Here is a 14,868-nt window from a genome sequence, read left to right as displayed (position 1 = left end):
TTGGGGTGCGCTGCACTTCTTGGATCTGTATATTTAGGTCTTTCATAAGAGTTGGGAAATTTTCAGTGATAATTTCTTCCATTAGTCTTTCTCCTCCCTTTCCCTTCTCTTCTCCTTCTGGGACACCCACAACACGTATATTTGTGCGCTTCATATTGTCATTCAGTTCCCTGATTCCCTGCTCAAGTTTTTCCATTCTTTTCCCGATAGTTTCTGTTTCTTTTTGGAATTCAGATGTTCCATCCTCCAGTTCACTAATTGTAGCTTCTGTCTCTTTAGATCTACCATTGTAGGTATCCATTGTTTTTTCCATTTTTTCTTCTTTGTCCTTCACTCCCATAAGTTCTGTGATTTGTTTTTTCAGATTTTCTATTTCTTCTTTTTGTTCAGCCCATGTCTTCTTCATGTCCTCCCTCAATTTATTGATTTGGTTTTTGAAGAGTTTTTCCATTTCTGTTCGTATATTCAGCATTAGTTGTCTCAGCTCCTGTATCTCATTTGAACTATTGGTTTGTTCCTTTGACTGGGCCATATCTTCAATTTTCCGAGCATCATCCATTATTTTCTGCTGGTGTCTGGGCATTTGATCAGATTTCCCTGGGTGTGGGACCCAGCTGGTTGAAAGGTTTTTCTGTGGAATCTCTGGGCTCTGTTTTTCTTTTCCTGCCCAGTAGGTGGCGCTTGTGGTGGTCGTCTGTCGGCCCGGGAAACCACGCGTGGAGGCGGGGGTCGCTGGCTGCCGTGGCTTGGGGGAGAGCCGGTCCAAATTGCCCAGCTGGCCTTAGACGCCAAGCGTGACGGGAGGGCCCCGCTATCCAATGTTCCCAGTCAGACCGGGGACCCACGTGCGTGGAGGGGACCCCAGTCGCCAGCTGCCCCTGCCGGGAAAACGTGCGCCCCTCGGGTATCTCACCGCAGCGGATTCTCCCTGCCCTTTCAGCCGTTCCAGAATGGGGTACGCTGTCTTTTTGGTCTCTGTCATGACTCCGGGAGCTGTTTCGTATTGTTTCTGTTTCTTTAGTTGCTTTTCTGGAGGAGGAACTAAGATCCGTGCGTCTTACTAAGCCGCCATCTTCTCCGGAAGTGCCTAATTTTCCTTCTTTTTTACCTTTACTCATAGACTTCCTTTCTACACTCTTCTCCACACCTCTCTCTTCTGTCTTTTCATATCTGTCTCTAGTGCCCCCTTTAGTATTTCTTGCAGAGCTGGTCTCTTGGTCACAGATTCTCTCAGTGACTTTTTGTCTGAAAATGTTTTAATTTCTCCTTCATTTTTGAAGGAAAATTTTGCTGGGTATAGAATTCTTGGTTGGCAGTTTTTCTCTTTTAATAATTTAAATATATCATCCCACCATCTTCTCGCCTCCATGGTTTCTGCTGAGATATCTACACACAGTCTTATTGGGCTTCCCTTGTATGTGATGGATTGCTTTTCCCTTGATGCTTTCAAGATTCTCTCTTTCTCTTTGACCTCTGACATTCTGATTAGTAAATGTCTTGGAGTACGTCTATTTGGATCTATTCTCTTTGGGGTACAGTGTACTTCTTGGATCTGTAATTTTAAGTCTTTCATTAAGAGTTGGGAAATTTTCAGTGATAATTTCCTCCATTGGTTTTTCTCCTCCTTTTCCCTTCTCTTCTCCTTCTGGGACACCCACAACACATATATTCGTGCGCTTCATATTGTCATTCAGTTCCCTAAGTTGCTCATATTTTTCCATTTTTCCCCTATATTTTCTTTTTCTTGTCGAATTTCAGATGTTCCGTCCTCCAGTTCGCTAATCCTATCTTCTGCCTCTCAAAATCTACCATTGTAGGTTTCCATTGTTTTTTTCATCTCTTCTACCGTGACTTTCATTCCTATAAATTCCGTAGGATTTGTTTTCTCAGACTTTCTATGTCTTCTTTTTTTTCATTCCTTGCCTTCTTTATATCCTCCCTCAATTCAGTGATTTGGTTTTTGATGAGGTTTTCCATGTCTGCTCGTATATTCTGAATGAATTGTTTCAGCTCCTGTCTCTCATTTGAATTGTTGATTTGTTCCTTTGACTGGGCCATATCTTCAATTTTCCTAGTGTGATTTGTTATTTTTTGCTGGCATCTAGGCATTTAATTACCTTAATTAGTTTATTCTGGAGATTGCTTTCACTTCTTTTGCCTAGGGTTTTCTTGCTGGATGAATTTGTTGTATATCTGTTCTTTGATATTCAGTTCAGCTTTTCCTGGACCTCTAGCTTGGGTTTTGTTTAACAGAGGAGAATTTTTCAGATCTTATTTTCTTGTTTCTTGCCCTGCTTGTATGGTGCCTTTTTTCCCCACCCTTAGGAGGATCTTCTTAGATACTATAGACCCTACCCGGATTTTCTCAGACCAAACTGGCCTCCTATCAGGAGGAAAGAGTCACCTGCTTCAGTTTTCCCTGAGGGTGAGACCCAGCAGTTGAAAGACTTTCCTGTGAAGTCTCTGGGCTCTGTTTTTCTTATCCTGCCCAGTATGTGGTGCTTGTCTACCTGCAGGTCCCACCAGCATAAGATGATGTGGTACCTTTAACTTTGGCAGACTTTCCCTGCTGGGGGCGCAGTGGAGACAGAGGAGAGGTTGTAGGCTGGTTTTAATGGCTTCAAATTACCAAGCCCTGGTGTCTGAATTCCTTGAGGGAGGGATTCTAGCTGAGATGGGCTACACCCCTCCCCTGGGAAAGGCACAGGCTCCATACAAGCCCTCAAACAAGCTTGTTTCTGCCTATGCCTGGGGCAGTTGCAGCCTGAGAAGCCCTGCTGCTGTATCCAAAAGCAGTCAAGCCTTTGTAGAAACACAGCCTCAAAAACCTCTGTTTCCTTTTTTTTTCTTTTTCCATCAGCCCTACCTGCTTGATGCCGGGGCAAAAATGAGCGACCTCCTCTTTGACCAGGTTCTCCTGAGCTGGGGGCCTATTTTTAGTAGTCAGAATTTGTTAATTGATTCCACAATTGGTGTTTGGTTGGGCTCAGCCCCTACTGCTGGTAAAATCTCTTTCCTTCCCCTCTGGGAAGCAGCCTGTCGGGGAGGGGTGCTGGCCACTGAGGCTTGTGGAACTCATGGTTCTGGGGGGGCTCGCAGCTGGTCCAGACTGGGGTACGCTGTGTGTCCGGTAACTGACATGGCTCCAGGAGCTGTTCTGTAGTGTTTCTGGTTATTTAGTAGTTGTTCTGGAGGATGAACTAGAACGCGCACATTGCTAAGCCGCCATCTTGGCCTGGAAGTCTTTTGACCATTTTTCTAAAAATTTTTTTAATCTAAATAAAATAACTTCTATATTTTTTGGCTTGTTTTTTAGATTGAACTCATTTGCCAGCAAAATAATATAATAGTATTGGAGGATACAATAAAAAGGCTTAGATCTGTAAGTATATTTTTCATAGATATGTGTTAAGAAATCATTTTTTGGGGTTAGTAACATTACAACAATTTTAATATATATGTTTTGTCTTCATACCTTTTGGGACCAGTAAAAATATTTTGTTTACTAAAATCAACACCTACTGCTTCGTGCTCAGGGACAACCCCACCACTTTGTAAGAGTAATGCATCTTTTGCTCCATTTTGTCCTTACTCCTTTCTTACTAGAGGGAGACAGAACTTTCAGTTAGATTTATTAATGCCCTTAGTGATTACTTGATTTAAAATCATGATTGAATAATGTAGTTCCCAAAATGTAAGGTGCATTTGTCTACATGTTAACTTTTATTCCTCTTAGTAATGTTTTCTTAAGCTCTGAAATTTTTTGCTTATGAGTACTATGTTTTCATTATATAATAATATGAAATGAAAACTACTCCATTTAGACATTTTAATGTTATTTAAAATACTTGAAACACTCTGAAGATATATCTGTAATTTTCTCCCAATAAAATATTGCTAAAGTAAATATTCTTAAATATATTAAAGTAAAGGGGAATTATGAGAATGCACTTGAAAGTACATACAAGTATGGGAGTATCCAGCATTTATTTAATTTGTTCGCTTATTGAACAGTTGTTGAAGAAACTAGGCAGTATGAACAAAAGCTCTAATAGCATAAAAGATTTTCTAAAGCAAATTAACTCCATTTCTAGGACTCGTACGAGGTCTGTGAACATCTCTAGCCTCTCTAAAATTTCTTTGCTACTTTTCCTTTAAAATTGTTATGTAAGTTTAGAGGTGCTTTTCAATTAAATAAAAATATAGCATGTCCAGAAATGCTGGAAAAGAAAGGTATCTAACTGCTTTTTAAAAAGTTACTTAATTATTTTTAAAATGTTTTATTTTTAAAGTACCAAATGTATTACTTCTAAGGAGATTGTTTTCAAGTTCCTTTTAAAAAAAATAATGCTGTGATTTAGTGTGAAATAATGGCCTACTTTTTTTTCCCTTGGCAAGATAATTTTAGAGACTGAAAAAGCACAAAATAAATCTCCTTCCAGACTTGATTCCTTTGTCAAGACTTTAGAAGCAGACAGAGATTACTACAAGAGTGAAACTCAAAATTTGAGAAAGATGATCAGAAATAGATCTAAAAGCCCAAGACGCCCGTCTCCATCTTCCCGGGTAGGTTTTAGAGACATCAGTATTTGGAGGTTTGTTGCTCAAACACTGACTTTCTTTTATTTACCTAATCTGGATATAATTTATTTTGTTTTAGCAAGAATTGCTAAATCAACGAGGCTTGGAGAACCCTGGCATGAGTAGTTGTTGGGAGGTAATGAGACAAATGTGGAGCAATTTGGGATGAGACTGGTTCTAGTTTGCTAGTTGCCGGAATGCAACACATCAGAGATGGATTGGCTTTTTAAAATTTTTTTAAAATTTTATTTTATTTATTTATATATTTTTAAATATAAAAAAACATGTTAACAAATGCAAACATTCCTATTTTGACGATTCCATTCTACATATATAGTCAGTAATTCACAGTATCATCACATAGTTGCATATTCATCATCATGATCATTTCTTGGAACATTTGCATCTATTCAGAAAAAGAAATAAAATGAAAACAGAAAAAAAATTTATACATACCATACCCCTTACCCCTTACCCCTCCATTTCATTGATTACTAGCATTTCAAACTAAATTTATTTTAACATTTATTCCCTCTATTATTTATTTTTATTCTGTATGTTCTACTCATCTATTGACAAGGTAGATAAAAGGAGCATCAGACACAAGGTTTTCACAATCACACAGTCACATTGTGAAAGCTCCATCATTATTCAGTCATCATCAAAAAACATGGCTACTGAAACACAGCTCTACATTTTCAGACAGTTCTCTCCAGCCTTTCCATTACATCTTGAATAACAAGGTGATATCTGCTTAATGCATAAGAATAACCTCCAGGATAACCTCTCAACTCTGTTTGGAATCTCTCAGCCATTGACACTTTGTCTCATTTCACTCTTCCCCCTTTTGGTTGAGAAGGTTTTCTCAATCTCTTGATGCTGAGTCTCAGCTCATTCTAGGATTTCTGTCCCACTGTTGTTAGGAAAGTCTGCACCCCTGGGAGTCATGTCCCACGTAGACAGGGAGAGGGTGGTGAGTTTTGTTGTGTTGGCTGGAGAGAGAGGCCACATCTGAGCAACAAATGAAGTTCTCTTGGGGGTGACTCTTAGGCCTAATTTTAAGTAGGCTTGACCTATCCTTTGTGGGGTTAAGTTTCATATGAACGAACCCCAAGACTGGAGGCTCAGCCTGTAGCTTTGGTTGTCCACACTGCTTGTGAGAATATCAAGAATTCAACTTGGAGAAGTTGAATTTCTCTCCATTCTCACCGTTCCCTGAAGGGGACGTTGCAAATACTTTTCCAATCACTGATTGGATCACTCTGGGATTCATAGGGGCTTCACTCTAGACAAACCAACAAAACCTCACCTCCTACCCAAGGTTTCATGTACTTATGTTGTTCAACCAAGCTGTCTACATAAGTTATATTAGAAAATGCTCTAGTCAGAATATAAATTTTGTACCAAAGAAACATTTTTTGGTTTAGTCTCACACATAAGTTGAAATTTTAAAATATTAATAACCATCTATTTTCAGCACTCTACAGTAATGACATTCCTTTATTCTTTCTCATGCAAAAACATTTTAAAAATTTGTACATTTAGTCACTATCGTTATACACTCTAGGCATTCCTAGATTATACCGTCTCAATCTTTATCGTCTATCTTTCTTTCTGATTTCATTTATGCCCCAGCCCTCCTCCCTCTATCATTCTCACATTCAATTTCATTCATTGTTTTAACATAATTGTATTACAGTTAGGTAGTATTGTGCTGTCCATTTCTGAGTGTTTATATTTGGTCCTATTTCACAATCTGTATCCTTCAGCTCCAGTTACCCGATATCTTAACCTATTTCTATCTCCTCATGGTCTCTGTTACCAATGAAATATTCCAGGTTTATTCACTAATGTCAGTTCACATCAGTGAGACCATACAGTATTTGTCCTTTTATTTTTGGTTAATCTCACTCAGCATAATGTCCTCAAGGTCCATCCATGTTGTTACATGCTTCGTAACTTTATTGTCTTACAGCTGCATAATATTCCATCCTATGTATATACCACAGTTTGTTTAGCCACTCATCTGTTGATGGACATTTTGGCTGTCTCCATCTCTTTGCAATTGTAAATAATGCTGCTGTAAACATTGGTGTGCAAATGTCCGTTTGTGTCCTTGCCCTTATATCCTTTCAGTAGATACCTAGCAATGGTATTGCCGGGTCATATGGCAATTCTATATTCAGCTTTTTGAGGAACCGCCAAACTGCCTTCCACATCGATTGTACCATTGGACATTGCCACCAACAGTGGATAAGTGTACCTCTTTCTCCACATCCCATCCAGCACTTGTCATTTTCTGTTTTATTGGTAATGGCCATTCTGGTGGTGTGAGATGATATCTCATTGTGGTTTTGATTTGCATTTCTCTAATGGCCAAGGAAGTTGAGCATCTCTTCATGTGTCTTTTGGCCATTTGTATTTCCTCTTCTGAGAAGTGTCTGATCAAGTCTTTTGCCTATTTTGTAACTGGGTTGTCTGTGTTTTTGTTGTTGAGTTGAACAATCTCTTCATAAATTCTGGATACTAGACCTTTATCTGATATGTCGTTTCCAAATATTGTCTCCCATTGTGTAGGCTGTCTTTTTACTTTCTTAATGAAGTTCTTTGATGCGCAAAAGTATTTAATTTTGAGGAGTTCCCATTTCTTTCTTTCTTTCTTCACTGCTCTTGCTTTGGGTGTAAGGTCTAGAAAACCGCCTCCAAGTATAAGATTTAGAAGCTATTTCTCCACATTTTCTTCTAACAGTTTTATGGTTTTAGATCTGATGTTTAGGTCTTTGATCTATTTTGAGTCAACTTTTGTATAGGGTGTGAGATATGGGTCCTCGGATTGGCTTTTAATAAAAGGGGATTTATTTTGTTAGTTCTTCAGAGGAAAGGCAGCTAACTTTCATCTGAGGTTCTTTCTTACGTGGGAAAGCTCAGGGTAATCTCTGCTGGCCTTCTCTCCAGGCCTCTGGGTTCCAGCAACTTTCCCCGGGGTGATTCCTTTCTGCATCTCCAAAGGCCTAGGCTGGGCTGAGCTGTGAGTGCTGAGATGAGGTATGCCAAGCTGCTTGGGCTGTGCTACATAGCGCTGTCTCATTTAAGAACCAGCCAATTAAGTCAAATGTCATTCATTGCAGCAGGCACGCCTCTTAGCTGACTGCAGGTGTAGTGAGCAACAGATGAGGTTCACGTACCATTGACTCATGTCCGCAGCAACAAAACTAGGTGCCTTCATCTGGCCAAGTTCACAACTGAATCTAACTACCACAAGGCTGTTTCAAAGAGAGGAGATTTTTAAACTCTTTTTCAGCTTTTCCTCTGATGGGTAGAGTCATGTTTACTTAAGTTGAGATAGCATACTAACTACCATGAGTGCCACTATTCGATAAGGACCACATGTCAAAGAAGAATTTTAAATTTCTCATATAATAATTGTAGGGTACAAATTGTGATGTAGAGCTTTTAAAGACCACAAGAGATCGTGAAGAACTTAAATGCATGCTGGAAAAATATGAGCGTCATTTGGCAGAAATTCAGGGTAATGTGAAGGTTCTTACATCTGAGAGAGACAAGACCTTTCTTCTTTATGAACAGGTAAACTTATTTACAAATGAACAGAATATGTAAGTAATAACATTTAATTCTAGCGGTATGTATATTTTTTGATTTCTATATGTTTAAATCTACCAGTCAAATTAATCTACATTTGGTAATTATATTTGTTCTTAAGATATTCTTAACAAAATATGATGTATATTCCAAATATTATATTGATCAATAAGAATATGTATAAATGCACATATGTCATCCCAGTTTAAAAAAAAGATCAGGGTGGGCCACGGTGGCTCAGCAGATAAGAATGCTTGCCTGCCATGCCAGAGGACCCGGGTTTGATTTCCGGTGCCTGCCCATGTTAAAACATAGTCTGATTTTTGGAATAAGAAATTGGGGAAGTGTTAAATGATAGGGTATGGTGAGTTTATAATGAAAAGATTACGATGTGAAGTTAAAAAATGCTAATGTGTCTTTGAAGTACTGTAAGTCACTTTTGGAATTTCTATGTGATTTGCTTAATTTAGATAGTAAAATCAGTTTGTAGTTTCACTCAACTTTCTAGTTTAAAATTGAATAGCCCTTCTTAATCAAATAGCTTTTTTACCCAGAAAATATTGAACCCAGAAACCACCAACATAATTTCTTTTAAAAACATCAAATTTTATTAATTATAGTTATGTGATTCTTCAGATAAAAACAAAGTACAGGGCAGTGTGACGGTGGCTCAGGGACAGAATTCTCACCTGCCATGCCAGAGACGTGTTTTCGATTCCCGATGCCTGCCCATGCAAACAACAACAGCAACAGAAAAATACAAAGTACAATTCAGCATATGCTTATGTGTTTATGTTACCTACTATGGGTAGAGTTCTGGGCTTGCTGCTCAATGAGATGGTAAAAGTGAAACAAAGAACCTGATTTCTATAAGTTTGCAATCTAGTTTAAGAGATAAATGATATTTTCTTATATTAATTTTAGTCTTATAGGTTAAGTGTTCTAGAAGATATTATAAGAAATATTAAAAAGTAGGCATTTTTAGTTATGGTGATCAAACTTTTACTGGAAGACATGGAGTTTGAGCCTTGAATGATGATTGGGGTTTCTATTATTGGAACTATTGGCAAAAGTGTGTCAAAAGAAGAGCAGATACAGGATGGGAAATGGGCACAGGAGCCCTGTGAATGGTTGAAGGTAGGTGAGAAAGAGCCAGTGGAGTGGGCACTATTCCAGGCAAGAGGGAGTCATTGTTAATGAGTCAAAGAGATCTTAGAAGACAGTTTTGGAGACATAATCCAAGGTTCCAGTGAAGGCTTAACTATGGAAATTGAAAAGTAATATATCTTGCTCAGAGACTTGGAGACTAGCTGGATAGTGGTGGTCAAAATTGAGAGGAAGGAAGGTAAGGAGACTTAGGCAGCAAGTAGGGTATAAAATCAGTTGCAGGTGTGAAATATTTGGGGGGCTTGAGGATAGTTGAACAAGTATGTTGGGTTTTCAGTAAGGATTTGCAAGCATTCTGTCAGGGTAAGAGAAGCCAGGACATGGAAATGACATATATATTTATCTATCGAGAGGCTGGAACTTTATGGTAATATTTATTAAACCAGACTTCTACCTAAACTGTGCTGAATTCCAATTTATACCGTAGAATTGACAAATGAAATAATACATATGTATTTCTTAGAAAAAATTATTTCTTTCAATGATTTCCTCCAAATTAATTTTTAAAATATTTTTGGCAAGGTTATAATAAATGAAACTTTTGTTTGTATGCACTCATTTGGATTTATTTGTACAAACTTTTTTAAGATAAAAATTACACCTTTACCCTGCTGTGTGCATATTAAAGTAAGTTTGTGTTTTAACTGGCTGGATATAAGATAGTTATATTTATGTCTATTTTAGAACTTGTTAAACAGAATTCTATGTCTTTCAATAATAGGCACAGGAAGAAATTGCCCGACTTCGACGAGAGATGATGAAAAACTGCAAATCTCCTAAATCAACAACAGCGCATGCTATCCTCCGACGAGTCGAGACAGAAAGAGATGTAGCCTTCACTGATTTACGAAGAATGACCACAGAAAGAGATAGTCTGAGAGAAAGGCTAAAGGTTTGAAAGAATTTTTTCTGTATGAAATATGCTAAGCACATATAGCAATAAAATTGAAAATATTTTGTTTTGTTTTTGTTTTTTTAAACAGATTGCCCAGGAGACAGCATTTAATGAGAAGGCTCACTTGGAACAGAGGATAGAGGAGTTGGAGTGTACAGTTCATAATGTAAAGAAAAATCACTTTTGTGCTTTTGGCTATAAGCTGTTCATGGCTTCCCTTTTCCCCTTTTCTGTGTTCAAAGAAGTTCTTTTATTTTTCTAAAATAACATACTGTATAGTGTTCATAGTCCTAAAATATGTAAGGCAGTATGTATGGTGTGATTTGCCACTTTTTTCACTTATTTCCTCCTAAAAATATGAGTAAAATCTTTGTATGTTAGGTTGCCAAGTGTGTTTTTTTTTTTTTGTAAATCGTTCAGAATACATATCCAGGGTTTTAGCAACTCTCATCCTCCTATTTCATTTAGATAATATTGTCAGATATGGAGAAAATGGCTTATTCTACCAAAAGACTGCATAGAGTAGAGAACATTATAATGAAATAAAAAGTAATGATCAAAAGCATATTTGAACTGAGTTTCAATATGAATCATCGTGTTTTTACTAGCCAAGGATTTAAGACAGTTTGAATATCTATGTGAGATGCTATGGCTATATAAAGAAAGTTAAGGGAATTTGATTTCCTATTACCAAATTTGATTGAATATATTTTTAAATTCATCTGTAATACCTTGCTATTAGTTTAAAAAGCAGTAGACAGGAGAGAAACAATTGTTATTTTCATAATCCCACTTTATATGTATAATTTGTTAATGTTGGGCACCAAGGAAAAATCCTTTTGCAAATATATATGTATGCTATAAGCACATTGAACCAGGTTGAAAAATGTACACTGATGTACCATGATACCTTTTATAGAAACTTCATGTCGTGGCTTATTCTTGTTCATGCTACACAGTCCCTTGTCCACAAAATTTCACACAACGTTCAGGTCTAACCTAATCTTCTCTTTATGTATACCTTGCCATAAACCATGTTTCGTACAAAGTGAGTATGTCTCTTTTGGAAGATTACTCTAAGGCTTTTCAGTGATGATGGTAACCTTGTCATTTTACTTGCATAGCTTGATGATGAACGTATGGAACAAATGTCAAATATGACTTTGATGAAGGACACCATAACCACTGTGGAAAAAGAAATGAAATCATTAGCGAGAAAGGCAATGGATACTGAAAGTGAACTTGGCAGACAAAAAGCAGAGAATAATTCTTTGAGGTAAACTAAATTACCTTTAAACAACTAGTAGTATACTATTACTAATAGCTTTGCTTTTTGTATTGTACTTTATAATGAAAATTACCTGTTGATTTTAATTTCTAAAATGGTTATTATGAAGAATTGTAGAAACTCATGAAGTTGTAGAAACTTCAACATTTAAGTGTTTTCCCCAAGATCCATCACAAACTAGTAATGTCACACTTAACTAGATATCAAAGTTCCACCAATCTTAATCATGAATTTGCAAAAGCTTCAAGGTTTAATTGAAATAGCTGTTTCAAAGCCCTCTGGGTAGAGAGCATATTTGACCTTTGGTACTTGATTATTTAATTTACCTTTATAATTTTTAATTTATTGTAAGAACAGTGTAAGAAAGCACAAAGCACAGGGTTGACAATAGCTTAGAAGAAGAGTGGTTTAGAATATAGTGAAAAGTCATAGCAAAGAAATAGGAATTATGTAATGGAACTTGGCATTTCCTGCATATTGGTATGGTAGCAGAAAAAATACCAGTTAAAGTAGCCTACAGTCAATAAGTATAAGGGAGTGAATTTTTAAAAACTTCTGTGTGAATGATTATACTTTTACTATCTGTTGTGAGAATTAGAGGTTCAAAAGATTCAAGAATGTTAAATTTCAGTGCATCTATGAGTATTTGAAAAACAGTAGTACATATGAGTGTGAAATATGTTAGTAAAGCTACAGAAGTTGCTTTAGCACTGTATGAATTCCTAGAGACCCTCCTTGGTCCTTCAGGGGTTTGTGGTACATAGGTTATAATCACTTCAGGACAAATAATCAAATTCTTATCCCTTCACTTGTTTTTAAATTTCCTGCTTATAAGGATATTGCAAGCTCAGGTAAAGCAAAAATGATAATAAAACAAGACAGCAACAACAAAGAAAACCTTGGAAAAAGCATATGCAGAAAATTTAAATCACCCATAATTCCATAACATAAAGAAAACTGTTACTAATATAGATGTTTCCAACCAGAAATTTTTCTGCATCTATAAACTTTCTATATAGTTGAGGTAATCCTGAATAAGGTTATATATTTGGCCACTTTCACTCAATTATATACCATAAGCATTTTTCCGTGTCATTAGAAGTTCTTTGAAAGCATTTTAGTAGCTAATTAAAATATTCTATCAGATAACTGTCTAATAATTTTAAGGTTTTTTTGTACATTTATTTTCTTTTAACAGTTTATTCAAGTATAATTGACATATAGTAATTTAAAGTGTACAGTTTGATATGTTTTCACTTATGTGTGTAGCTTTAAAACCATCACCACAATCAAGAAAGTGAGTGTATCTACCACTACCAAAAGTTTCTTTGTACCCCACTGTAATTTCTCCTCTCACTCCCAACTCCTACCCCTGGTCAAACCCCAAGCAACCATTGATCTGTTTTTTGGCATAGAGATTTTTTTTTTCTATAATTTTATATAAATGAGATCATATAGTATGTATTATTTTGTTGGACTTCTTTTATTCAGTGTAATTGTCTTGAGATTTATCTGTGTTGTCATATGTCATCAAGAGTTCATTCCTTTTTATTGTTAAGTAGTATTCCATTGTGTGGATATAACATATAGACTTGTGGGTTGTTTCCAGTTTGGGGTTATAACAAATAAAGCTGCTATGAACATTCTTGTATGAGTCTTTGTGTGGACCTATGTTTTTATTTCTCTTGGATAAAATACCTAGGAGTAGAATGGCTAAGTCATATGGTACATACATTTTTAACTTTTGGAGACAGCATCAAACTATTTCCCAAAGTGGTTATAGTTCCCAAACTATTATGTTTTACATTTTCTCCAGCAGTGTATGAGTGTTCCAGTTGTTACATGTCCTCACCAACATCTGGCCTGCTGTTTCTTTAATTTTAGCCATTCTAATAGTGTGTATTGTGTTTTTAATTTGATCTTCCCTATTGTCTCATGATTTTGAGCATCTATTCATGTGCATATTTGCATATCCATATATCTTCTTTTGTAAGGTGTCTGTTCAAATCTTTTGCACGTTTTTATTGAGTTGCTTATATTATTATTATTAAACTTTAAAAGTTCTTTCTAAATTATAGTTCAAGTCATTTGTAAGATGTAGGTTTTGCAAATATTTGCAGTTTATAGCTTACCTTTTTATTTTCTTAACAGTGTTTTTTAAAGAGCAAAGTTTTAATATTTTGATGAAATGCAATTTGTTGGTTTTTTAAAATTTATGTTGAATTTTTTGTGTTGTTTTTAAGAAGTCTTTGTCAAGTTTAAGATCATTAAGATTTTCTCCCAACTTTTCTCCTAACAGTTTTATAGTTTTATCTCTTAAATTTAGATCTGCAATCCATTTCAAGTTGATTTTTGTGTATGGTGTGAGGTATGGATCGAAGTTCACTTTTTCTTGCATATGGATATCCAGTTGTTGCAGCACATTTGTTGTAAAAGTTATCCTTTCTCCACTGAATTGTCTTTGCACCTTTATTGAAAGTCACTTGTTCAGATAATGTGTAGATATGTTTCCTGATGACCTATTTTGTTCCTTGAATCTATTTAGATATCTTGCTGTCAGTACAACACTCCTGATTATTACAGCTTTATAAGTCTTCTAATCAGGTAGTGTTAGATCTCCAACTCTGTTCTTTTTCAAAGTTGTTTTTGGCTTTTCTAGTTCCTTTGCATTTCATTTTAACTACAGAATCAGCTTCACAATGCCTACAAAAAAGGCTGCTGTGAATGTCATTGGAATTGGGGAGAAAATGACATATTAACAATATTGCATCTTCCTACCCATGAGCACAATCTATTTCTCCATTTATTTAGGTCTTCTTTAATTTCCCTCAGCAATGCTTTATAGTTTTTGCTGTACAGGTTTTTGCACAACTTTTGTCTGCTATCTCTTAGTTTTTCCTAGTTTTTGATGCTCTTGTAAATGGAATTTTTTAATTCCACTTTCTGATTGTTTCTTGCTAGTATGTGAATGAAAATACAGTTAAAAAATCAACTTTGTGTTTTAGAACTGTTTTAGATTTACAGGAAAATTGTGCAGCTAGTACAGAGTTCCTGTGTACCTCCTACCTGATATCTCCTGTTACTAACATCTTACGTTCATGTGGCATATTTGTTTACAGTAAATGTACAAATATTGATAAATTATTATTAACTAAAGTCCATATCTTATGCAGATCTACTTAGTTTTTTACCTAATGTTCTTTTTCTGATCTGAGATCCCACTCAGGTTACCAAATTACATTTAGTAGTCACGTCTCCTTAGGCTCATTTTGGCTATGATAGTTTCGAAGACCTTCCTTATTTTTGATGACCTTCACTATTTTGAGGAGTGCTTATA

The 14,868-nt window shown here is 36.1% G+C and overlaps 1 protein-coding gene across 7 annotated transcripts in view; it reads left to right on the top strand.

The window, feature by feature from the left end:
• The window catches only part of TSGA10 (testis specific 10), a 179,840-nt gene that overhangs the window by 38,261 nt on the left and 126,711 nt on the right, over positions 1-14,868 (top strand). For 4 of the 7 annotated variants that reach the window (XM_077133843.1, XM_077133842.1, XM_077133840.1 and 1 more), the window contains 6 exons: positions 3,317-3,382; positions 4,399-4,566; positions 8,011-8,166; positions 10,070-10,240; positions 10,332-10,409; positions 11,368-11,519. In XM_077133843.1, the coding sequence (XP_076989958.1) occupies positions 3,317-3,382; positions 4,399-4,566; positions 8,011-8,166; positions 10,070-10,240; positions 10,332-10,409; positions 11,368-11,519 (791 nt within the window). The remainder of the gene's footprint in view (positions 1-3,316; positions 3,383-4,398; positions 4,567-8,010; positions 8,167-10,069; positions 10,241-10,331; positions 10,410-11,367; positions 11,520-14,868) is intronic. The other 3 variants (XM_077133846.1, XM_077133841.1, XM_077133845.1) reach the window with 3 other exon arrangements.

This window comes from Tamandua tetradactyla, chromosome 17 (genome assembly GCF_023851605.1).
Source record: "Tamandua tetradactyla isolate mTamTet1 chromosome 17, mTamTet1.pri, whole genome shotgun sequence".
Taxonomy (NCBI): domain Eukaryota; kingdom Metazoa; phylum Chordata; class Mammalia; order Pilosa; family Myrmecophagidae; genus Tamandua; species Tamandua tetradactyla.
The sequence above is the reverse complement of the archived record's forward strand: the minus strand, read 5'-3'. Positions and strand labels throughout refer to the sequence as shown.